The 26,726-nt window shown below is 40.5% G+C and overlaps 2 protein-coding genes across 6 annotated transcripts in view; both read right to left on the bottom strand.

Annotated features, from left to right (window-relative positions):
* The window catches only part of rbbp5 (retinoblastoma binding protein 5), a 32,120-nt gene extending 22,538 nt beyond the window's left edge, over positions 1 to 9,582 (bottom strand). For 3 of the 4 annotated variants that reach the window (XM_069941999.1, XM_069942001.1, XM_069942002.1), the window contains exons 1-4: positions 9,366 to 9,582; positions 6,520 to 6,545; positions 3,067 to 3,239; positions 1,228 to 1,368 (exon numbers count right to left, since the gene is read on the bottom strand). In XM_069941999.1, coding sequence (XP_069798100.1) covers positions 1,228 to 1,368; positions 3,067 to 3,239; positions 6,520 to 6,545; positions 9,366 to 9,384 — 359 coding nt within the window. In that variant the 5' untranslated portion in view covers positions 9,385 to 9,582. The remainder of the gene's footprint in view (positions 1 to 1,227; positions 1,369 to 3,066; positions 3,240 to 6,519; positions 6,546 to 9,365) is intronic. The other variant, XM_069942003.1, reaches the window with a different exon arrangement.
* A 3,008-nt stretch (positions 9,583 to 12,590) lies between these two features.
* The window catches only part of dstyk (dual serine/threonine and tyrosine protein kinase), a 72,576-nt gene continuing 58,440 nt past the window's right edge, over positions 12,591 to 26,726 (bottom strand). Inside the window, exons 9-13 of one of the 2 annotated variants that reach the window (XM_069941998.1) lie at positions 26,153 to 26,285; positions 25,297 to 25,410; positions 21,837 to 21,951; positions 20,743 to 20,877; positions 12,591 to 17,375 (exon numbers count right to left, since the gene is read on the bottom strand). In XM_069941998.1, the coding sequence (XP_069798099.1) occupies positions 17,194 to 17,375; positions 20,743 to 20,877; positions 21,837 to 21,951; positions 25,297 to 25,410; positions 26,153 to 26,285 (679 nt within the window). In that variant the 3' untranslated portion in view covers positions 12,591 to 17,193. Of the gene's footprint in view, positions 17,376 to 20,742; positions 20,878 to 21,562; positions 21,673 to 21,836; positions 21,952 to 25,296; positions 25,411 to 26,152; positions 26,286 to 26,726 lie in introns of those variants that run through there. The other variant, XR_011358505.1, reaches the window with a different exon arrangement.

The following is a 26,726-nucleotide window of genomic DNA, read 5'->3' as shown; positions in this document are numbered from 1 at the left end:
ATCAATTTGCACACAGCAAGCTTCCTCAAACAGCAACATTACAATGACCAGATCATTTGTATTTATAGAAATATAACAACTCCTACAATGTTAAGTGAGATACAGAATATAAGCTAAACCCTTTGAGGTGACAGCATCCTGAGAATGTTGAGTTTTCTCGGCACCACTATCCAGGAATCAGAAACCATTCAAGTGTACAAGACCCCCAAGGTAGACATAGAACTAAAGGATGAGATTCAAATAACTTGGTGTTGAGCTTGGAGAATGAAAAACTTTTCAATGAGAGCACCATGTAGTAAGAGGCTGGAAGAGATGAAATTTGTATAGTCTGCATGACCCAAGAAATAATCATCCAACAAAACAATAAGTGGATTTTTACACACCTGGTCTGTTTTGGCTCAACTAGGCATCGATTCCACCAGACAATGAAGATTTTGCTTCCTGAACACTTTTTATGGAGTTTGGACTGCTGATCACAAAAAAAATCACTTCAAAATGTTCCTATCATGGACTGTTCTTTTAGATATAACCCATTTTGGGGATTTCCTATCCTATTTCAAGTCTACAAAACCATGAAGTGCAACATGACATTGAAAAGTCATTTTCTGCCTTCACACTTGGACGTCTTCCCTGCTGGTCTTGGTGCAGTCATCGATGAACATGGTGAAAGGTTTCACCTGGACATTGCGACCACGGAAAAGCAGCATCAGGGCCAATGGAATCCATCCATGCTGGCCAACTATTGTTGGGCACTGACTCGAGAGGTATCAGATACTGAATACAAACGAAAATCATTGGTAAAACATTTTTAGGTCAGTAAACAAATGCAGTGTGTCAGCAACATTGTGCGATTGAACATGCTAAATTCAATAAAAGTTAATTTAATGATTCTCCTACATAAAACAGCAAATCTGAAATTATCTTTGTATTCAGCTCAATTTTTCTTCAAGAAGCAAACCTTTTGAAACAATCTGTTGTCCAGTGTTATCAATACAATGATCCCCGAACCACTGCTGAAGTATTCTAAACCCGTGAGACACAGTTTTGAAAATGCCCTTGATTTCACACTTTTTTAAAATCAGGAACTTACCAGAAATATTTGAAAAACATTTCACAAACATTTATCGTATAGTACCAAGGAAATTCTGCAGCCCAAAGCTGAGAGTTTGAAACTTCCTGACAATGTGAGCTTTACTGAAAATCAGCCCCAACAGACCAAATACTTACTGATCCCTAGGGTGGAACTGCACTTTGAGAACAGGTGATGGAAAACGGAACCTTTGGTCACAGTCTCCAGACAGAACGTCCCAAAGTGACACTATGTTGTCAGTGGAAGCGCTGACTAGTTTATGTCCATCTCGGCTCCAACTGTAAGACACAAGATGTTAGTTAGCACGGAGATGGTGCCCCAATCCTTTGTTTTGTATGGGTACTGATCCTTTATTTATAATTTTGATGTTCCCATTGTATCTTAACAAATTTCAGTTACATTACAGAAATATTAAAAACAAAAATAATAATCCCTTGCAAAGGGAAAAGGAGGTTTATTGGAAATCTTTATTGCTTCAAAAGATTTCTAATTAACCCCAAAAGACTCAATATAATAATGCCAAAACTAAACCAATTAATTTGCACCAAAATGGTAATTACAAAATGCAATTATACTTCTGAATAAATACTCTTAAATTAATTCAGAACATTTCTAATGGTAGCCAAATAGTTGGAACTAGAACATGATGATATTACAGATCACACACCATCCTGTTAGATTCATATTATGAATGTTTCAAAAAATCTTGCGCACAAAAAAAATGTTGTCACTAACATAGGAAATTACAGGAAACAATTTGCACACAGCAAGCTTCCTCAAACAGCAACATCACAATGACCAGATAATTTGTATTTACAGAAATATAACAATTCCTACAATGTTAAGTGAAATACAGAATATAAGCTAAACCCTTTCAGGTGACAGCATCCTGAGATGCTAAGTTTTCTCACCACCATTATCCAGGAATCAGAAACCATTCAAGTGTACAAGGCATCCAAGATAGACATAGAACTAAAAGATGTGATTCAAATAACCTGGGTGTTGAGTTTGGAGATTTTCTTTTTTTCTGATTATTACGCAGAATTGTCTAGCTTAGAAGATGTGGAGAAGCAAAGAGAACAAGTTTATTTGAAGTAAAAACAAGGGAGAAAGAAGATATTAGTATCAGTAGTCCAAAGGTGCCATGTGCCAGCTCTGCCATTCAGTCAGATCATGGGTGATCCCTTGTTATTCACCGTTGCCCTCTCTCCATTTCCTTCAATTCGAAGAGGCAATTCCATAAAAAAACCTACTGAGTTCAGCTTTGAATATGCCCATAAAACAACCACCCACAACTCTTCGGGTAAAGTGAATTTCAAAGATTGACATCCCTCTGTAAGCAGAAATGTCTCATCTCGGTCTTAAATGGGAAGTCATTTATTCTGAAGGAACATGTCAAGAGTCACAATGCTCTTAAGTTCAAAGAGATGATGTCCCAGGAACCTACCAATTTCACAACTCAGTGAGTTCCGATAAACCAGTGGTTCTCAACCTTTTTCTTTCCACTCACATACCACTTTAAGTAATCCCTATGCCATCAGTGCTCTGTGACTAGTAAGAGATTGCTTAAGGTGGTCTGTGAGTGGGAAGGGAAGGTTGAGAATCACTGCTCTAGACCCAATTGTTACTGAAATATTTGGCTTGAGAAAAATTGTCATTGGCCCATTTCCTTTGGAGTTATAAAACTGTGCACATAACGAGTCAATTAGGTACGATTAAAACAGTGATGCTCAAATCTTTTTCTTTCCACTCACTTACCACCTTAAGAAATCCCTTACTAATCACCTATAGCATAGGAAATACTTAAAGTGGTAAGTGAATGGAAAGAAAAAGGTTGAGAACCATTGCTCTAAACTCTAGCCAGTGTAAGGTATTCCTTCTTCACAGTTCAAACCCCTCACCTCTGGAATGCAATCCAGGACTTCGAAAGACACGTATTGTTTCTTAAATAGAAATCCACACAAATGATAAATTACCATAAAGAGCAAACTGGATGTATATGCGCGCTGATGATCTTGGCAATACCCCTTGTTAAGAAGTCCCAAATAACTATTCGTCCATCGTTACACCCAACAGCCAGCAGCGTACCCCACCTGTTAAAGGTGCAGGTGAGAGCCATGCTAATGCAGTCCAGAGTTCCATCTGCCTCCTACACATTAAAAAAAATACATTAAGTCACAGGGAGAAAGAAGTAACCTTACATCTATATAAATGTATTTACACAGCAACCAAAATGTGAATGTCCCAAAATGCTGCAGTGGAGGGAAAAAAAAACAGTTAGTTCAGCCGAGTCATTTAAAGATATTGGGCGACCAACCAAAACTCTCATCAATGAGATACCACTTAAACCAGAAGCAAGCTGGAAATCTCACAAAGGAATTCAAGAGCTTCTTCTACCGACAGAGTCAAAAACTAAAAGGCCGTGGAAATGGGGTGGGCAGAGGTCACTGATGCAGGGAGTGTCTATATTTGGAGGGATTTAAAAACTATGAGAATTTTAAATTCAAGATGACAAAGTACGCTTTAAAGTCATTGAGCAAAGAAGTCGTGTCAACAGGACCTTGTGCTAACTTGGGAAAAATTCAGATTTCTGAAATTCTTTTCTGCTCCTTTCCAGCTCCACTCAGTGACTCAACTCCATGATTTTCTGAGCCACTTTTCTTCCTGACTTTCTTTTCTTTGGCTTGGCTTCGCGGACGAAGATTTATGGAGGGGGTAAATGTCCACGTCAGCTGCAGGCTCGTTTGTGGCTGACGAGTCCGATGCGGGGCAGGCAGACACGGTTGCAGTCTAATTCTATTCCTGGAATAGTTATTTCCCAATCGTGATCAATTTGCAAACATGTCCCCATAAATCCTGAGATGGTAGCCAATTATTTCTACAGTTCCAACTCCGATTGTCTGAAATCTGATTCTCCAAAATCCTCAGTTACCAAAATTTTTTTGGTGCCAAACTGACCGGGGACCTCGGGCTCCCAGACAGGAGCAGGGCCCTCAAGCTTCCAGAACGAGCTGGACTTTGGTGAGGAAGTGTCAGTGATCGGCAATGTCCAGCCTTTTATTTTGATGAGAATTAAACATTATTTTAACACTTAAAAAGCCTTACCTTGTTGTTTAAACACGATTACAAGTGATTTGCTGTTGTTAATAGGCTTTTGGATCAAAAGAGTTGTATTGTATTTGCATTAATAATTTATCTACCTTTCCATGTGCGATGGATTGTTATATTTTGTATTGTATATAGATTTGTTTTAAAGGAGATAAATTGTGTCAGGTTTTTTTAGTTTAGGTCACTTCAAGAATCTCATTTAAAATGCCAGAGCTCTGCTCAAGCCGGACAGTCCAGGGTCCAAGTGCCTTTGCAGACACTTTGAAGAATGCCTTTAAGGACTTCAGAAGTAGGTGTTAATTGGACATGCTGTGGAGTAATGGATTATTATTTTGGAAAGCAACAGATGAACGGACTCAGAAGATTAGGTCCGGAGCCGCAGTCTGAGTGCAGTTGGCTGTTCCAAGTTCCAGTTCAACAGCAGCAGTTGGGACTGGAACAGGACAAGCTGCCAAGCTTGTGGAAAACACCCATTTTGAAGACGGGTTATGAGTTCATAGTTCAGCCTGGTCAAACCCCTTGTGGTCCATACAAGAGATGGCTGGCTGTATAATGTTTCACTTGAAATAAGGGAAACCAAAAGGAGCTCTGTGGTGACCTGAAAGAAAGAGGTTATCATCTGGAAAACCCTGATGGGGCAAGTTTCTTCGGCAAGACACTGACACGGCTGATCAGAAGAAATCAATTGTGGGTGTCCAATGAGCAACAAATCTCTCTCTGAAAAATGACAAGAACCTTCCTGAGTGGTAACCATTTACCTTTCAAGCACCAAAGCCGAGTGAACTTCATAAATGTTAAATTCTGTGCATAGTATAAGAATTGCCTAATACCAGTGAACTTGGAGGTGTGAGAAGTGAGATTGGACTGTGAATCAAAGAACTTTTCTGAACTTACACACACATTACATATATGTGCGCTTAGAATTAGAAGGGGGTTAATTTAATAGTGATAAGTTAAAGTTTGATCCTGTTTTCATGTTGAAAGATGATTAAAAGCAACTTTTCTTTAACTAACCATTTGTCTTGGTGAATTTCTATTGCTGCTGGGTTCTGGGGTCCTCTGGGCTCATAACACATGTTTGTCACCATTTCACCTCTAAATGGATGTCATAATGATACATTTGCCTGCTCTGATCCATCTTGACACACGCTGCGACCTATTTCACCACACTACTTTATCACCTTGTCTTTTTTTTTAACTTTTTTTGTAAGTTTCCCTTCACTAGAACCCTTATATCCAATATGTAGTTTAAAATCTTACCTATAGACTTTTTTATGTGACTTACAGTGCCTTAGTCCAAGCCCATTGCAAGTGAACCCCATCTCAAGGATCCAGTGCCCAAATGAATCCTTCCCTCCCAAACCAATGTTATAAATTTAAAGATACTAATAGAAACCTCTTCTTTGGTGCACCTCTGTCTCAGTGGCCAGTGGAGAGCTCGCCATATAACACGATCTTGGGAAGGCGATGGTCCTCCATTCTGGAGACGTGACTTACCCAGCGCAGTTTGATCTTCAGCAGCATGGATTCGATGCTGTCGGCCTCTGCCATCTCGAGTACTTTGATGTTGGTGATGAAGTCGCTCTAATGAATGCTGAGGATGGAGCGGAGACAACGCTGGTGATGCCGGTAGAGGACCCGTGATTCGGAGCCGAACAGGAGTGTGGGTATGACAACGGCTCTGTATACGCTAATCTTTGTGAGGTTTTTCAGTTGGTTGTTTTTCCAGACTCTTTTGTGTTGTCTTCCAAAGGCGCTATTTGCCTTGGCGAGTCTGTTGTCTATCTCGTTGTCGATCCTTGCATCCGATGAAATGGTGCAGCCGAGATAGGTAAACTGGTTGACCGTTTTGAGTTTTGTGTGCCGGATGGAGATGTGGGGGAGCTAGTAGTCATGGTGGGGAGCGAGGCAGACGTGCACCAAAGAAGAGGTACAAGGACTGCCTAAAGAAATCTCTTGGTGCCTGCCACATTGACCACCGCCAGTGGGCTGATATCGCCTCAAACCGTGCATCTTGGCGCCTCACAGTTCAGCGGGCAGCAACCTCCTTGGAAGAAGACCGCAGAGCCCACCTCACTGACAAAAGAGGAAAAACCCAACACCCAACCAACCAATTTTCCCTTGCAACCGCTGCAACCATGTCTGCCTGTCCCGCATCGGACTTGTCAGCCACAAACGAGCCTGCAGCTGACATGGACATTACCCCTCCATAAATCTTCGTCCGCGAAGCCAAGCCAAAGAAAATAGAAACACTCTCTATAATTTTGACTGTAACAAATCTAGCAAGTAAAAGAAGAAGATAACATCTTAAAATAACTTACCTCTGGATAGTTCTGTCCAAAGGACTCTGTTGAAAAAGAGAGTGAAAGCAGATCAAATCAAATATCAAGAAACATCATTGGACATCATTCATGCTTTTACCCTTGCCATGGTTTCAGGCTTTGAACAGGCTTTCCCACCCCAACGTCTTCATGGTTGCAACCTCAGGATTGATACAAAATACGATGGAGGAATTTGACTCGTGATGCAAATGCTGCATCTGATGCAAGGCTAACACCCACAAATTCCTTGGTCTTGTCACATAGCCATTACACATTCTCCTTTTCATTTATAAAAAAAAATCAGATTACTTTTTAGAATCTTCCAAAATTGCATCGCTATTGGATATTTCCAGACAGCCACTTTCTTCTTCAAGGAAGCTCATTCTCCAATGAAGTCACAATGCAGGAAATTTGAGCACTAAGCTTCATGTTGTAATCGACTGTATGCACCTCTGGTCCTATTTTATTTAGTCCATGAGGGAATTAACTGAATTTACTTTAAGAGGCATATGGTTTACTTCTGCATGAATTTATTTGTTGTTTTAAGAATTGTTTGATAAAGCTATTAAACAAATGTTCATGGATAAGCAAATTATGGATAAGGCTTGCTGGAATATTTCATAATTTGATGAACTCAAGAGCCAAATTTTCCCTCATTTGAAATTATGAGGAATATATTTATTTATATATATATATATGTGTGTGTGTGTATATATACATACATGACCATCATTCACAAAACCCTATCGAGTTGAACTTCAAAACTCTCCACACTGGCTGTTTTTCCCACTCTGCATGCCGTTTCCACCCTCTTTTATAAAAAAATGCACTTAGATGCAAATCAGGATCAAGTGTGCCCATCCTTTCAACACTAATAAGCAATTATCCAGAACTGGTTTACTCTCCACAATCATCAGGTAACGTTATTTAATCACAGAGGCAGAATTCACATTCATTCAGAGCTACAATTATGGATCTGAAATTTTGATTCTGAGACTGAAAAGATGGACCTAGTGGACAAAAGAATGTTTTCTTAAACTTCTCATGGCTCTGTATAGTATTGTATATCCTGACTGACTTTTCCTGGCAGAGGTCTACTGCAATACTCCCCATTGCTATGGCAAACAAAACCACCACGAAATGAAATTAAACCATTATAACACAGGAACCCAATTTGTAAATTGGAGGAACAACCCTTGCTTTTCCATCTCGGCATTTTCTAACTGGATTGCATTAACATCGACTTCTCTGTTTTCTGCTAGCCTGCTATCCATTCTCCCACATTTCCTTTTCTCTTCTTTCCTCCCACTCTCTACCCCCTCCCTATTCACACAGCCATTCCCCCCCACCCCTATCCACCTATTTGCTGGTGTTCTCTCCCTCATTCATCTATTACCTCCTACCTTTGGGACTGGGCTTCTTCCCCTGCCCCTCCCCCCACCATTTTGTTCAGGCGTCTGCCGACATTTGTTCATACCTTAATGAAGGGCTCAAACTTTGTGACATAAAGTACATGGTTTGACCTGCTGAGTTTCTCCAGCATTTTTAATAATCTGCACTGATTCTTTACAGAGCAAACATCAGTCCTATCTCCCCTCTTTTATCTGTACTGTCCAGCAAAGGTACTATCAAAACCTAGATCAATCCAATTCTCTTTTGACAGTCACAGCCAAACAGAAATCTCTTTTTAATCTAAATCCACCAAGATCTGTCAAATTTTACAGTGCAGTAATCTACAGCACAGGAACAGGTCCATCAGCCCACCATGTCCAAACTCCCCACAATGCATGTTAAACTAATCCCAAATGTCTGTATTCCTCTATTCCCTCCCTGTCCATATGCATAAATGCCTCTTTCTACCTATCAGCATTCCACGCACCCTACTTTCTCTGCGTAAAATAAAACTCAACTTGTAAATCTCCTTAAAACATTTCCTCTCTCGTCTTAAATTTATACCATAACTCTTAATATTTAACATTTCCCCTCAAGGAAAAAGAGTGTCCATCTATTTCGTCGACACCTCTGAAAGTTTTAAGTACTCCAATTGAATTTTCCTTAATCAAGTATTACTAGACTGGATTTGATGTCTAGTCAGTATATAGTTGTCTATTAAAATGATAGGATCGATTTAGCTGCCACTTTCAAAATACCCACACACATCTATATTGTTTTGTTCATTTTTGTGTCCGAATCTATCATCGCCAAAATCTATAAATCTTTCATAAGTTCCAGGACTTCATGTTTTGCCTCTAAACTATGTACATAAGCAAATCCATAGATGCACCTTCTTTCATACTTGCTGCAATCAGAGACCTACACAAGCTGCACAAACAATGGTACAAATAACTGCAATGTACCATAAACCAGATTAAGAGAAAATAATTTTAAATGGATAGAAAACAACATTAGTTATTTGCAATTAGGGCAAAAATGGTGACGCATTAATAATGCATACAGATATGTTGGTGGCCCTGGGAATCCACTCCCCCATCTCTCTCTCCCTCCCCGTCACCGCTTTTCTATCCCCCTCCCCCCCCGTCGCCCCCTCTCTCCCTCCCCCCGTCGCCCCCTCTCTCCCTCCCCCCCCGTCGCCCCCTCTCTCCCTCCCCCCGTCGCCCCCTCTCTCCCTCCCCCCCGTCGCCCCCTCTCTCCCTCCTCCCCGTCGCCCCCTCTCTCCCTCCCCCCCGTCGCCCCCTCTCTCCCTCCCCCCCCGTCGCCCCCTCTCTCCCTCCTCCCCCGTCGCCCCCTCTCTCCCTCCCCCCCCCCGTCGCCCCCTCTCTCCCTCCCCCCCGTCGCCCCCTCTCTCCCTCCCCCCCGTCGCCCCCTCTCTCCCTCGCTCCACTTACCCAGCAACTCCAGGTTCATCCTGGCCGCCTGAGCTTCGGCCCCGGGCCGCTCTTCGACAAGCAGCCGCCCAACCGGTGCGAAACAGCGGGCCGCTGCTTCACTCCATTCTCCGTGAACCCGTAGTTTCCTTCTTCTACCTGCCGCCGAGCGACGGGGAAATCAGCGCCCGCCCGTTCCGCCTGGTTTAGGCCTCGGCGGGAGGTCCGTCCCAGACTGGCGGCCGCTGGGAGGAGCGCACCGACCCGCACAAAGGTTCCGCCTCAACTGTTCCCCCTCCCCCTTCCCCTTCCTTCCCCTCCATTTAGCACCTGCTTTATCTCAAGGTGGACACTCACCGAGGTTGCCAACCTCGGTACATTTATTTAATACTCCTTTTAATGGAATTGAAATGGTGCAGCTGGATGCCATTCATCCAATGGAGTCAGTTCTTTCTCTCCCCCCCCCCACTCATCCCCCCAATGTTGTCCCAATTACAAATCGTCTTTAAATCCAATGCAGTTCTGCTTTCCAATTCCTTATTACAGATTTTTAAACACCAATTCCAATTAGTCACTGTCCTGTTTTCAGTTGAACAAATTATAAACTTTTCCTCTTTTGTTCGGTTTTACAAATTTACTGGAATTGTCCATTCCATCCATTCTCTGCCCTTTTTTTTGGCTATGGCCCCCTGTCCCACTTCCCTGTGAAGCAGTCAAGTTTCGTTGGTTTCTTCCGTACTTCTACCAACTACAGAAAAACTTAAAATATTTTATCTTTTCAGCCTGTGTGCCACCCCTTAAGCGTCCTGTTGTCCCCAGGATGGGGTGCGAAGAGGAGAATAGCTGATCTCTTCCACTAGAGGACTCCTCATTCATACCAGATATAATTTACTGTTGAAGGTACCACCAGTCTTACAGCTGGACATCATGTCAGTAGATGCAGTTGTCACACAGGTTAGAAATTTGGGGGAATAGAACAACTCCTTCCTTTACTACAGCTGAGTGCAACCTCAACAAGCAACTGGGAATTGTGTACAGATGGCTTTGTGATGGGATATTGGTCCTTGTAGCTGAAGTGTTTGCAGATAGTGATCTTGTTAGCTGCTTCTGGGCTGACCATCAAAAACAGTTACAAAATCCTTAAAGCTTCATTATTAAATTGTGGGGAGTTGTTCTCAATTGCTAACAAGTGGCAAATTCACTCATCTTTTAGCATTTTTAACAAATACTGACTTTTCATAAAATTGCAAGACAAGCAGGTGCAAGTCAATTGGCCCTTTACATTTGCTGTCATCTTCCACTCATGCCTGGTCTTTAATGTCAGCTGCAATTTACATTTTTCCTTCTGGCATGGACAATTCCATCAACCCCATTCCCCCCACTTATATTCCTGTGACTATCTCACATACCTAAACATGATTAGTGCAATGCTATTACATCTTCAGTGATCCAGGTTCAAATTAGGCACTGACTGTATGGAGTTTATATGTTCTCCGTGTCTGCTTTGGCCAATTGGGTACAATGAGCTCATGGCCAGAAGGGTCTTACCATGCTGAATGTTTAAATTTTTTAAAAAGATAAACCTCTTAATTCTCTCATTTACATTCAATTTGCCTATCACTTGGTTCTAGCCCCCAACTCCTTAATTCCCCTTAAACCCTAAAATCCACCAATCTCTTTTTTCCAATGAACCCCATGACTGATCCTCCACAAATATTGGATTAGAAAATTCCAAAGATTCACCGCCTGTGCAGACTTTCTCCTTATCAAGTCTATGCCACTTAGCTAGTGGAAACATCCTCTGTGTGGTGCCATAAAAGACTACAAAACAGAAACAGGCCCTTTGGCCCATCTAGTCTGTGCCAAGATATTATTCTGCCTTGTCCCATTGACCTGCACCCAGACCATAGCCCTCTATACACTTCCCACCCAGGTACTTATCCAATTTTTTTCTTCACTGAACTCTAAGAATTTTAAAATTGCAATGAGATCTTTAATCTTCAGAAAATACAGCCCTAATCAACTCTTATGGAATGATCCTTCCAGTCATCCCCTCATTCAACAAAAAAAAAAATTGTGACCATGCCAGTTGATGTCACGCATCATACAAGTAATTTTCTGTTGAAAGAACTTGGTCCAAGGAACAAAGGTGGTGAATGTTTGTTGCCTGTGAGAAAGCTAACAGCTCAAAATGCTACGGTTGAATTTCACATTTTTGGCCTGAAGGAGTCAAATGAGAGGAAGTCTCATGCCTCCAACATTTAAGTTGTGGCATTGTTACAATAGGCGCATTTAAACTGCTGCACTTGAGTAGCCCCAGCACCTTTTAACCTGCGGGGGGTGGGAAAATGCCATCCAAGTGATTGAAGGGGGATCCCACCCCACAATGATGCGGTCAGTGAAGCGTCAGACTCACCGGATGAAATGAAGTACAAGATTTTAACCTTACTTTTCCTGGGAAGCACGTTAAACCACGCTATAATATCCCCTTTCCTGGCCTGCACTGCTGAGTTCCTCCCCTACATTTCAACTTGGTGCCAACATACTGTCTGGTGACGCACACACACAAGCGCTGATGACACTGGAATAATCGGGTCGGCCATTTTAATTTTCAAGCTGCCAGTGGAAGAGACCTTGATAAGTTTAACTGGGTTCCCCGACTACCTCAGAGGGGACCCAGTTGTTTAGGAGCACACTGACTGGGTCGGATCCTTTCAAGCTGCCTTGAGTGGGGTGCTAGCTCACTGGGCAAATTGCCAAGTTAACCCAATTTGACAAGGCAGCTTTAAAATGCACCTAATGACTCTCTAAGCTTCTCTTAGAGGTGCCTTACGCAGGCAATTTCATGTAATATTACATGGAGATGACTGAAAAGAGCATTCCATAAGGGTTGATTAGGGCTACATTTTCTAAAGTTTAAAGATCTCATTGCAACTTTTTAATTCTTATAGAGTTCATTGAAGAAAATATTGGAGAAGTGCATGGATGGGGAGGGTACGGAGGGCTATGGTCTGGGTGCAGGTCAATAGGACAAGACAGAATAGCTTGGCACAGACTAGATGGGCCAAAAGGCGTGTTTCCGTTTTGTAAACTTTTCTGGTGCCACACGGAGGATGTTTCCACTAGTTAAGAGGTATTGATTTGATAATGGAACCTTGAAATGTTACTCACACAGGATCTCCAATCTGAAAAGCACAAAGATCAGCAGAACCATAGCACAAGTGAGATATTAAAAGACACGGGAAGTAGGTTAATGTTCATCTTTATTATAGAAGCACCTTGTAACTTGTGCATTTTTTCAATTTTCATACAAAACACAGATTTGAGAGCATTGGTATTTTAACAATAGAATATTTAAAAATAATTACTTGACCTTCAAACTTTACCCAATGGCTTAATTGAAGATTATAAAGAATACACAATGGTAAAATATTAATGCACTTAGATGTTTTTCATTGCACTCGGGTCCAAGCATATTTAGCATTAAAAAGGACCACCTTGATGATGCCAAGTCTAGTCACCATTTACATAACAAGTGTCAGAATGTACCAAACAGGAAGACAATAAAAACTGATCTATACAAGATTGTGCTAAAGAGGTGCCAATATTTGTACCCTCAGAAGTCTACTTCAAAAATGAATGCATTGTGGTTTAATATCAGGTTTCCTCAATGCCCTCCCTATTAAAGAAAAGATGTATGGTGGATAATTTCCATGCATCTAGATAAAATTGCCATCTTGGTTGGACAATATTTTCCCTGTTAACAGGGTTTAGACCAAAGAGGATGTCGCTAATTTAGTTTTGGTGAAGTGGGGTTAATAGAAGAATTTAAAAAAAAACAAACAGGATTTTGGACATCAACAGAAAACATCCCATTCTGTCTGCAAGCAAATAACACAATTACAAGTGTTTTCATTTCCAGCCTCAACTCCTTGATGACAGCTGTTGCAAGTCTTTCCTTGCTCATATCATGAAATCATGTTTGGGTGACATTGGCCAGGGTACGAGCAATAGTTAGAGGGAGGCTCTCCCAAGGATTGTTTCTGCAACCATGATACCAGAAGTCACAGATTTTTGCATTTGCAAATTTTACGCATTACTGTGCTAAAGCTTGGGAAATAAGCAAGATAGATAGTTGACCAAATTATCAATAGGGCTGATGGAATAGTCTGAAATAGGAGCTTACTCATCACCCAAACAAATGCATTAATTAGCAATAAAAGGGAGTCCACAGATTTGCATAGGATTTAAAGCTGCAATTAAATCACAAATTATATCATGGGTCACAATACTTTATCAATTGTCCACTGCAGCCTTTCCAAAATGATTTTCAATAAAGATTCAATCAATTATCCCTTCTCATGAACATTATTTACGTACCCCCCACCCCCCCACCAAAAACCGTGTCGGCTGAGCTGTTGGCTTTCCTGGAAGGTGCTTGTTATCAAGGAGCCTGCAGCAAAAGAACAAGTATGTGGCATGTTTTATACCCCACACAAATTTATGCACTTTTACTTCCAATCAACACATTGAAACAAACATGGTTTAATAGATGGCCAAAATTATTAATAAACCACATTCAATCAGGAGCATGGACTTGGTTGGCACATATGGAATTGAGCTTCCATGGAGGGGAAAAAAAATAAACCTGTACCATGGCACATTAAAATAAAATGCAAGCCAAGTCAAAAGCAAGACCTGTTGCATGGTTATACTTCAGCAGGGTGTCCAGTTGAGTTCTGTGACACAGACATGCTAAACATTTCACTGTATGAAGTGGGAAAAGATAGATCAAGTCTCAGCATGACCCAAAAGAATAAGATGCAGAAGTGTGTATGACCACATGTAAACATGCTACAAGTTATCATCTGGGGAATTTTTAATACTGGACTTTTGCTCACGGAGTGAACAATGCCTTAAAGAAAAAAACTAAAATCTAGTGCAAACTAGTTAGAGGTAGCTGACCAATGCAAGTTCACAAACAGTGAGAGTTGATTCCATGTAAAAAGTTTAAACCGTGAAGTGCCATTTTAACCGATTAGGAATCAACCAACTGCAATGGGTCCTGTGGCTTTACGCAGACACAAACAGTGCAAAGCAGGCCCACAAACAGTGCAAAGCAGGCCCACAAACTATAATGTGACATTAGTCCATAATGCAGACTAATTATTTCAACAAATCTGGCTTCATTTTTGGCAACAGCAACTTGAAATGCTTGAACATGACATCAGGACATTTCACCACTTGGTCAACTTGTGGTAATGAGAAGAGAATTACAATATTTCTCGTTCGAAAAAGTGCACTCTCACTTCTGTGGAATAACCTTAGTGCTAGATTCTCTGATTCGTGCCTCGTTTTGCAGACAGTTTTTGTGAAACAAAAGGTGAAACAACCTCCACATGCTCTTACTTGAAAATTTCATCCATCACTTTTAAAGGCACAGCAGCTTCCAACTTCAAGATTATGCAGCTGACTGAACAGCATATGGTCATCAAAATTATTTGTCATTATACTAGCCCCAATTTTTCTTCACATGTGAATGAAAGTGAGGGGCACCCAAGTACTCCAATACTTGCACCACATTTTCACTCCTAAAGAGCTGAAAGGTTGAGAAACCCCAATTAAACCCAGCTCTGCTGGTTCCTTAACAGATAACGGTGAAAACTTAAACCAGTGAAGATTCTCCTCTCGAGCTGAAAAGGATCATTACTCTTTGGACATAAATGTGATACAGTTTGAAAAAAAGCAACTGCAAGTAATCCAAACTGAAGATTGTGACTGGAATGCTTCAACAATAACATTTTGTGTTCCAAAGCAGCATTGCCTCCTGATTTTCTTGATTGTTCCCTCAAGAGCTTGTTGTGAATAATACTTGTCCGTGATCTCCATTATTTCTTTGCTATTATTTGTTTAAAAGCCTTTTGAAAGAACTAATGTTGTCTCAAGTGTTCCCCTGCCCCCATACAACTTTAAATCCTGGAAGCTTCTTTAATGAAGGGCAATGATATCTTTTTCTTCAACTCAGATGCAATTTGCAGGGTCAAGTACAGATAGGGTGAGATGTAGTACAAAGCTCTCCCTTCTCTGCTGCAACATAAATTTAATTACAACCTAACTTCACTTGAAATCAGTTTTCCCAATCTGCCTATGACTTTCAAAGATGGTAACCAACACAGTATCCATACTATACATCTGTGCATGTTGTGATAAACAAAACAGTGAGGGACTAATTTGAAACCTCGGCTGGCCATGCATCATAATTTTAAGGACAAAAGATAACCTGGGGAAGGAAACATCATTGAAATGTTTAAATGATGAAATTACACAAAATCCATTTATAAAAGATGGCACAAGAAGACTAATTTCCTGGGAGTAAAAAACAAAAATCAGGCAGTGGCACAAATTGAAAGCTAAACAAGCATCCGATTTGTACTTTGCCAAACTGAATAGAGTGTAAACTGTTTTGTTTTGCCTTACCCATTCAAGAGCCCAATCACAATTCACTGTGATGTTGATTTCCAGTTTGCTTGAGGTTAATGTGCCATTTCTCAGCAGCTACATACTGAGTTATAGAAGTAAAACATAGGGTGATCTACAACTTGGTTCTCATGGTTAAAATGGAGCAAAGAAAATGTAGTGTTTTTAACGCAAAGTTCGAAGAGCACTCAAATTCGGAGGTACCTCGCTGTCTAACGTCTTGGAATCCTCTTGGACTCGTAGAAAGATAATGGTTGTAGCCACAGTTATTGCTTCTTTGGATCAAAGGTCAACAATCCCTTGCAGAGCAAACATATGGAAGTCAGACACCAACATTAAAAGGACAGATTCAGAACACAATTAGATTTGGTTTTATACTTCAAATCCAAGCATTTTTCTTTAAAACATTTTAGTTTTGAATAATGATACTGTGCAAAGTGATATTAGTGTGCATTAACATTCTGAAAAGGATCTGAAGGCACAATAATGATCCCAAGTATGTTTGAGAGTGTAACGGTAGATAGTGGCCTTTAAAAGAATACTCTCTGGACACCAGCAGTGGCTCTCAACCTTCTTTATCCTCACTCATCCTCCTCCTGAAATAATCCCTGACGAACCACAGAGAACCTGCAACATAGGATGCCATAGGTGCTCTATGGTTAGTGAAGGATTACTTCAGGTGGCATGCGAGTGGGGGGGAAAAAAAAGAGAACCACTGCTCTAGAACTGTGGCAAGACATTCTCAAGCCCGAGAGGATTATCGCCATACCTCATATGTAGTAATGCAGACAAAATAGTGCAGTTCTACATTAATTTCCCCAAATTCTGTATCAAGCTAATAAACTCTAGTGTAAAATTCATACAGAGTGACACTATTTGTGGAAAGGGAATAAGTGCCACCACAAAAACAGATTTGGAATTAACAGTAACAAAAAATGAAGAGGGCCAAAAGTCTGTTTTTTTCTCGCCTCCCTTAACTTCAAGCAGTTGAGTAGTTAGGCACTCTAATACATGCACGTGAAGCAGTAGCTTGCATGGATTAGAGCGACAAAGACACACACATAAATAAGCGATATTCATTCTTGTATTCAAAAGTACTCGGGGGGGGGGGGGGGGTGGGAAGCAAGTTTCTTGTGTCTATCTCAAGCAGCCATATTATTGCATCACCAAGTGAAAAAATAAAAAATATCAAGTTTTACTTTCATGCCACCGAGCAGGCAGTAAACGATGATGCTGAACTAGTGTTAATACTGATACTGGATCAATGCAAACAACCCTGTCTCAGGGTTGTGAACTGGGTAATTTTTTTTATCCATCCCATCCCCCTCAACATTATGGGCATTTCCTAGAAATCCACACTACATTCAATGTTTCATGATGAGCCATCTTTGTGCTGGTGCCCAGAATTGCTTTTGCATAGCCTGTCCATGATGCTTTGCAGGATGGGTTGAACAATTCCCAGTAGAGGCCTCTGCGAAGGATCACCATTCCAACAAGCTTCCATCAGTTGCCAGCACTCCTCATCAAATGCGGGTAGCCGTTCGGGTCTTGCACCTAGAATGACAAAATTATTTTTAAAAAAAGGCTGTCATTTGGTCCAGAGTCCACACAAATATTTGGAAAGAACCAATTATTCCTACCCTTTTCCATTGCCACAACATTTTGTCCTCTTAATTCAAACCTTTTTGAAACTTCAAGCTAATTTTGTTTCCACCAGCTCTGTGACTGAAGAACACATAGGCAGCAGGCTCTTGGTGACTTTAGGTGAGGAACCCATGATGCAGGCTGCTAGCCACTGCAGTCAAAGGACTCATACCAGGCTGTGGACTGACTCAAGACTAGCTGAAAGGGTACCAGGTATTGGAACTAGGATGAATGAGGGTGCCAAGGGTGCTGAAGACTTCCTGATCAAGTTGGAAGTTTGGATCTGGAACTCGGGTTGCCAATGGTTTGGAATGGTCTGTGTGGATGGAGGCAAATGTACGAACACTCAGTGACTCAGAAGGAACTCTCTATTGCTTCTCTTTCTCTGACTAAGGGGCGCTGAGCATTGTCTGCTGATAGAGAATCTTGGTCAGCCTTTTGGGAGTCTAAAGCAATTTCGTGTGATATTACATCTTTATTTAAATGACCAAAAAAAATCTTTTCAGGCAGCACATCACAGAATGAGGATGGTGGGGGAGGGGGAGGGAGAGGGAGGTGAAACAAGGGAGTGCAAGACAAAGAATACAGGTATTGGAAACCTGACAAAAGGATGCTGGAAACATTCCTGCAGACCAAACATCTGTAGTGAGAGATTCTTTTCTTTGGCTTGGCTTCGCGGACGAAGATTTATGGAGGGGTAATGTCCACGTCAGCTCCAGGCTCATTGGTGACTGACAAGTCCGATGCGGGACAGGCAGACACGGTTGCAGCGGAAAATGGGTGGGTTGGGGTTGGGTGTTGAGTTTTTCCTCCTTTGTCTTTTGACAGTGAGGTGGGCTCTGCGGTCTTCTTCAAAGGAGGTTGCTGCCCGCCGAACTGTGAGGCGCCAAGATGCACGGTTTTAGGTGATATCAGCCCAATGGCGGTGGTCAATGTGGCAGGCACCAAGAGATTTCTTTAGGCAGACCTTGTACCAGTTAATGATTTTAATCAGAACTTGCCAGTTCAGATGTGCTTTATAAATTGAACACATTGTGTTAAGAACCCAAAGGACTCGAAAACTAGCAGCAACAGAAATTCACCAAGTCAATGGCTACTTAAACAAAACTGGCTTTATTTTCTTAATATATAATAATATCAATACTTAATTTTATTATTAACTTAACTTCCTTCTAATTTAAGCGCACATGTATGTAATGCTTATGTGTTCAGGCAAGTTCTTTTTCACTGTCCAATCATTCACTTTCCACTTCTCCAAGTTCACTGGTATCAGGCAATCTTCCACACTATGCACAGAATTAAACAGATATTATATTCACCAGGCTCTGGAGTTTTAACCAAAGTTGTTACCACTCAGGAATATCTTTATTGATTCCAGAGAGATATTAGTTGCTCGTTGGACACACAACCTGATGTTCTTCAATCAGCAAATAAACTTGCCCCCTCTTGGGGTTTTCTCTTCTTCCAGGCTACCACAAGGACTGCTTTTTTCCCCATTCCAGGAGAAACACAATAACCAGCCACAACCTCTGCAATTGACTACATTTAGAATAGACTAAACTCAGAACTCATCTTTTTTTTACTTAAAAAGAGACCAAGTCTCACTGTATTGAGCAGGTAGCGCTGCAGCTCTATCTGCGGACACCGTCAGTCTCGTTGGCACAGGGCTTTTTTCTGGCTTAAGCCAATTATTCAGCCCTCTTTATACAAGTTGGTGAGACCTGCAGCCGTCACCATATCGATGCCTAACTGAGTGAGGGAACACCCACTCAACACAGGCCTCAGCAGCCTAAAACTCCTGATCTCAAGCGATCCGACAGCCTCAGCCTCCGAGTAGCTGGATTACAGGTGCGTGCCACCGCGCCCGGCTACTCAGAACTCATCTTGAAATGGTGTCTTGCAGCAGGTCTTCACCACAAACTGTTGTAGAATACTCTGATAAGCAATAGATGTTTTCTCTGTTTGCAAAACCACGTGGCCCATCTTAGGGCAACAAACTTCAACCAAACACTTAAAGCTCTAGCATCGGTTTAAAAGCAAAGGAACTCTCTGTTCTTGAGCCTGAACACTGTTCAAACATGCTGGTGCATCAACACCAACTTAGGAAACTCTCACAAACACTTCCATTGTCTCTGCAAAGCCAACCGTAGACACAAAATCTAGCCCTACATGGCTCTTGCATGGCAAATGAGATGTTTGCTTGTGACATGTGACCTAACAACTGAACCTCAAAATTTTACCGTTTTAAGATACATTTTAATTAGCATTGTAACAATTGTTTAGATTTTGGACTTTTAATATCAGATTGTGAGCTGTTCCTTAAACTTGCATAAGCAGTCCTGGATAATGAGGTCCTGATCTACAGGGATCCCCATGTCAATGTTTGGCTGCTGTTCATCCATTTGATCAAAGAAATCACTTCATAATTAGGAACAATTAACTATTTTTCCCTCACAAACCAAAAATTAAGTGATTTACTCCTCAAAACACTAGTCATCCATTTACAAACCTGAGGATATTGTTAGTCTTGCACACTTGTTAACCCATATAAACAAATGTAAATATTACCATCTCACAAGAAAATTAATTTTATGTTTATTTAATTCAAACATTAAAAGAATCCCTGGAGAAATTCTTTGATCAAGCATCAGTTATGATTAGTCAATTGTTTAAACTCAGCAATACAATCACATTGGACATTTTTAAACGGAAATTCAATTATTAACATTATATTTCAAACAAAATTTACTGCCAAGGTATTTTGCCACAGTCCATACACAAGATTGTAATTGGGTTTTTAGAGAAAATTATTAATTTCAGATGCAGAAAAATCAATTTATTGTCAGGTCTCAGGAATAGAACTTGAGTAACTCAGGAACCACCCAGAATTTTTTGTTGAAACTGTGCAAGATGAGGGCAACAGGAAGTCAGAGGGGGAATAAACAGGACAAGTGAACGCAAGCTGACCATTCATGGTGCAAAGTGTTCATCCAATCTGTGTTTTGTTTCACCAATGGAGAGGCGATCTTATTACTTCTAATATTTTAAATCTGAATCCATTCTACCGGCAGCTGGATCAAGCATCCGGGTCTCCTATTCATTCACCAACTTTTTGTAGCAACTAAAGCTCTGGAGTTTCTTGTCCAACCCTTCTCAACTCTTCCCCAATCCCTTTAAGATGTGCTTTATAATCCTCCTTCAACCTTCAAGTGGTCATTGAGGGAAGCTCCAAATAATTTGTCTGCAATGTACAAAATTAGAGTAGTTTAACAGTTACCTCTCTTTACATTGGTCCACAGCTGATCCTTGCTTGAGCATTTTTCAAATGCTTCTGGGAGTTTAATTGTCCCCGTGCAGAGATACCAGAAAAGAATTCCAAAGGCATACACATCTACTGAATTATCATACTTTCCTGAAGGGGTGAAAAAAAAAATCAGTCTTAAGTCATGGAGATATATTACAGCATGCAGTCATGGTTAACAGAACTGCTACTGAGAAAGATATAGACATGGGTTCAAACTGATTGTGTGTTGTCTGTGTGGAGTCCATATGCTCTCCCTGTGACTGCTAGTGCTCTGACTTCCTCCCTGCATCACAAAAATGGGCTGGTAGGTTAATTGTTTAATGTAAATTGTGTAAGGGAGTCATTGTATCTGCAGGGAGTAGATGGAAAGCAGAGAATTTAAAATAAAAGGGATAGTGTAAATGGGTAGTCGATGGTAAGTGTGGACTCTGAGCCAAACAGCCTAGTTCTGTGCTCTCTCTCTCCACAACTCCAATTTTAATTTGTATTGAGGACCAAATGGCCTGGATCTGTTATTTTAACCAGTCAGTGGCCAAAAATGGCCAAGTAATTGGGCAGACAGCCATGGTGTCAGATCTACCCTCAACAATGAAAAGAACACTATGCACCACCCAGTTGATTTTGAAGTAGGATTGTGAAACTGCATTCACAGATGCCAGGGAAAGAAGAGGCGAGCACCAGAATCTTTGTGGGCAATTATCAGTGACGATGCTCATTAACCTTGCAACAGACCCCAGCCAGCCTCACAAGGAACAATGGCCGTTCACTACATGTTTCTTAAGCTATCTCTTACCTAAACAGCATGTGGTATGAAGATGCAAAACCATGCGCATCCAATGTCTGATAGTTCTGGACATTTAATGTACACTCAGTAACAAAAGTAGAAACCCTGAATATCTCAATCTGTGGTGGAGGAAGAAGGGAAATGCTGAAGTGAACAAAAATCAGGATTTGAAAAATCCTTTCAATGTAGCTTACTAGTAGTTAGTATTAAGTGATAACAACCCTCAAAAGTCTTCAAAGTTATTTTAATTCAACACATGGAAAAGACAACTGAAGCAACATACCTGAAAAAAGCTCGGGTGCCATATGTATCGGGGTTCCCACAATGCTCCCAGACATCATTGCCTCAGGCTTGCAAAATCCCAGGTCTGTGATTTTGGCTCGATTGTGCTTATCCAACTTTTAGGTTGCAGAACAGAAACAAAAGACAATAAAAGGATCTTACACAGCCCAGGACTAAAATATTGTAATAGCCCATGCTGTAAAGTTGCCACATTGCTTGGTATGAAAACTAGTGAATGATGTTCAGGAAATTGAACATTGAAATTGAAATTGAAATCAGATGCAGGAAATTAGAAATAGGTAACAGGTAATGAAAATTTAACATGGCAAGTTGAACTGGAGAGCAACAATTTGAAGTCAAGCATGATGAGTGGGAGAAAAGAACCATCACTGTTTCAGGACAGAAGCCTTCAGCAAGACTAATGTGTATTGTGAGGGTCAGTTTGTCTCAAGTTGATTACGAGATTCCCTCCTGTCAAGTGTGGTGGGAAGATTTAAGTTTGGTATGATGTTAGGAGCTCACTCACCAAGGATTGATATTTATACATTCACAAGTATCAAAGCAAGAGATGTAGACCACTTGCTCTTCTGGACTTGACTTGAGTGCCAAAAGGGGAGATGGCATTGGTCGAAGCAGAGAAATGGGGAGGGAGAAGTAAAAGGCAGATGGAGTCAGGAGGGGTGGGGGTGGAACGGTGCAGAGGAGACAACTGCTGAAGGAAGAAGATGGGTGAAGGTCAGGGAGGAATGGTAGTCAAATGGGAAGAGGTAGGGGAGAGAATGTGATGGCTCAGGTGTGTGTGTGTGTGAGTTGGTTGAGAGTTTGTCAAACTAAGTGTCATTGCCAATTTAAAACTTGATTCAGAACTTCATATCTGAGGTTGATGAGTTTCTGCCGAGTTTGTTTATACAGGCCTTTGTTTTCTTTATTTTGTCCAGTAAAGTTGTAAGTACTGCAGAATAGATGTTGGTGGGCTTGACAACTTAAACTATTTCAAATGAGTCTTCTTTGACCACATATAGACCCAGGATCCAGAAGCCATGAATCATTGCTGGCTTCACTGCAGGCACAGGGTAAAACAGGGCTGGGTGTTTGCCCCCAGTATTCATTGCAGTTTTCATTAGTGTGCTAAAAGAACAGAGAACTTTGGTCCATGTTGTTGTGCCGACTGCTAGAAACCTGCTCAAACTAAACTTTCCCAATCTTGCACCCATTACCTTATATTTTGCTTGTTCTATGTGCCGGTCCAAAAGTCTTTTAAATGTCCCTATTGTACTAGCTTCCACCATCACCCATGGCAATGCATTCTAGGCACTCACCAATCTCTAAAAAGAACTCAAAAAATCCACAATGTCTCCCCTAAACTTTCCTCCCCTCACCTTGTTCAAATGGCATTTGTTAGTCACCCCCTGGGAAAAATAGTGCGAGCTGACCACCCAATCTATATATCTTATAATCTTGTAGACTTGACAGGTGGCATGAACAATATCTGATGGCAGACTTGTAATTTCCGCCGATTCAAAAATCTAAAAATCTCAAACAAACAATTCAGCGTTTCTTGTACAGCTTGAAAATAGCTCAGCAAAGGTTTTTCAAAATGGTTAGGAATTTACTCAATGTCCTGACGAGTACTTTTCCTTCAAGTTTCCTTTACCAAAAAAAATCTGACCACTGAATCATTTGATCTTCCTGTTTCAGGACAAAATGTGGTGCTTATAGCCACACTTCACACTGACCTGATTAAAGGCAACTGTCCTGTCATTCTCTGAAGTCAACAAAAATAAAGGGCTGTTTAAAAAGTTTCCAAAGTAATTCATTGTTTATGATTTCAATCGAAATATCCCAATAACAACGAACAAGGTTATTTCTACATTATCTTTTCAATATCTTAACTTCAGAAAGTTAATGGTGAAATGGAAGAATCCACATATTTAAACATGCAACTAAAACATTGGTTGTTTTCTACACACATTTCCTGACTTGCTGAGAATTTTATACAAAGTCTGAAGAGAGCCGAGATGCTTCTTAAATTTTAGACATACATCACGATAAAAGGGCATTTCGGCCCACGAGTCCATGTCGCCAAATTTACATTCAATTAACCTACATCCCCAGTAGGTTTCAAATGGTGGAATGAAATCAGAGCCACAGGGGAAAACCCACGCAGACACAGGGAGAGTGTACAAACTCCTTAAAGACAGCGCAGGATTCGAACCCAAGTCCCGATTGCTAGTGCTGTGAAGGCGTTACACTAACCTCTACGCCAAATGAGCCACCTCAACACAGGCTCTTAGTCTGCTTGGTCATTGCAAATCAATTGTCAAGGCCCAGGTGGTGTTTTTTTTTTAAATTAAGACAATTGCATAGGCATCAAGTGAAAAAACTTTGTCAAAAGGTTAAAAGTTTAAAGAAACACTTTTGACAACCAAGTACAAATGCATGCATCTATCAGGTGAATTTACTTGAATTTTACTGCTTAATTTCATTTTGTTGTAATTTAGAAGCAATTTTAAAAATTAAATTGAAAACCAGTCTCCATCGAAGAGGACAAATGGCAATTCAATTGACAGATTTATTAATTTCCTTCCCATTCCAAGCTATGAGGAAAAACAAGCTAACATTTCAACTTTCATTCGGAACAAAATAATTGAAATCAACAACCATTTTTTTTCCCTGAAAAAACTTGGGTACTGAACCCAATGTCCGCTTCAAGAAACAATTTTAGAATGTAGGAGTACAGGATAAAGTTCCTTCTGATTTCACAGAAACAATCTCAATTTTCATACTAACATCCACTTGAACTAATGTGCAGATTAAAATGACCCAAAAATCATTTTATATTCTATTCTTGGAATAACAGAACTATTTGGGCGGCATGGTTGGTATAGTGGTTAGTACAACAGCTTTACAGTGCCAGTGATTGGGACTGGGGTTCAAATCCCACGCTGCAAGGAGCTTGTATGTTCTCCCTTGTCTGCGTGAATTTCCCCTGGGGGCTCAGATTTCCTCCCACTGTTCAAAAACGCACCAGGGATGTAGGTTAATTGGGTCTAAATTGGGTGACACGGATTGCTGTAAGTCTCAATTTAAATCTACGTAGTATTCCAAAGATATTGAAAACCAGGACATCAAAATTGAATACATGATCTCATTGCTTAAAAAGCATAGAGAAAGCTTAAAATTCAATAACAAGGTGGCAAAAGTCACACTCCAAGCTCATCAACTCAATTGAAGCAGGAAACCCATGCTATTTAAGAAAATTTCTTCTTGATCAAGATACATTTCATAATAATGCAACACCATCTCATTCAGTACAATAGGGTACAATGTTCTTAGGGGTTTAATTGCAAGGGACGTTACTCTTCAGGAAGGCAAAGCAGATTAATTTTTGATTGCAAAGTGCCCAGCAGAAAGACTCATTACACAAAAGATAACAAAGTCATGACAACCTGTCGACTTACCAAGACATTTTTTAATTTGATATCTCGATGCACAAGTCCTTGTCGGTGGAGAAACCGGATACCTTCCACTACATCAAGGGCAATCTGCAAACGCACTTCAAGCTTGAGACCTACCTAGAAACCAGAAAATTATTTCCTGGATTTTTTGGCAGCTCAAGAGTTTAGCAATTATATCATGGCTTCAAATTGAACATAATTTTAAAATTGACCAAACCAAAAGATCCATTTCTTTCAGTAAGATTAAGCAAATTATAAATTCTAAGAGCATAACTCTATGCAAGCCTTGCAATATATTCTTTATAATGTACATTCAAAACACCATGCAGGAAATCTCAATCACTGGGCTCCTGGAACGAGTCCTCCTCCTCCTCCAGATTACAAGTTCACCTCCCTGGAGTAATGGAAAGAGTCAACAGATGAATTTTCCCCAAGACCATGTCAAAAAAAAGTCTTAGTACTTCCTGGAGACTAGTCTAACTTTTAGCTGGTTGCTCACTCATGTTTAAAAAATTAAACACAGAGGAGAGCAACTATATCCTCGGGGGAATTTTTTTTTTAATGAGCTTGAGGGAGTGGAAAGAAGGGGCATCGAAAACAATCTTAAAATTCCATTGACGACTAAATCAAAAAACATTTTACTCAATCGGGATTGAAGAATATCACAACCCACATGGTGAAATGGAAGTACTGGAATAGACTGATAGTTGTTGAACAAAAATAGAAGGCAAAATATTTATCTGAAGTAAATCTGTCACAATATCACCAAATGGCAGAGTGGCCTCAAGGGGCTAAAAAAAAAAACCGAATGAGACTGCCAATGCCTTTAAATAGATTAAGAGTCAGATCTCGAGTTTACCTTCAACCCAGCATAAAGATCCCTGTGCAATCTCTCCATGATTAAGAGGACAGCAATGCTGGAGCCACCTCCATAACTGTAGTCTATAACTGACCCATGAAGATCAACCAGCCGCTCGTGTCTAGGTAAAGATCTATTAGAGGAAAGAAAATAATTTCTAAAATTGAAAAAGAAAAATAGGGACAACAGGGATGAGCTGTTTTCAATAATTAAATATAAAGAAAAGAAATTGAAAATTCCATGATCAATACCCACTTTGATTTGCAAACAAGCGTACACATTCTATTCAACTGCAAATTACAAATGATGATTATTTCCGACCTTAATGTTATTTTGCCCTATTTTAATTGATTTAAAATCTCAAATGGGGATTCCATTCCAAACCATCTTCATACCCTCTGTAACATACAAAGTTACAAGTTAACCATTTTATTGTGCAAATTCAGGATCCAATTCCTGCTTGTTCCCCAAACCCTTGATACCTTTAACCCCAAAACTATCTCCTTTAACAGTTTTAACAATTTTGGCTTTAACTATTTTCCACTGGTTTGCCAAACACTGGGTGAAAAAGTTA

This window comes from Narcine bancroftii, chromosome 5 (genome assembly GCF_036971445.1).
Source record: "Narcine bancroftii isolate sNarBan1 chromosome 5, sNarBan1.hap1, whole genome shotgun sequence".
NCBI classification, from domain to species: domain Eukaryota; kingdom Metazoa; phylum Chordata; class Chondrichthyes; order Torpediniformes; family Narcinidae; genus Narcine; species Narcine bancroftii.
This window is presented reverse-complemented; position numbering and strand designations above follow the sequence as displayed.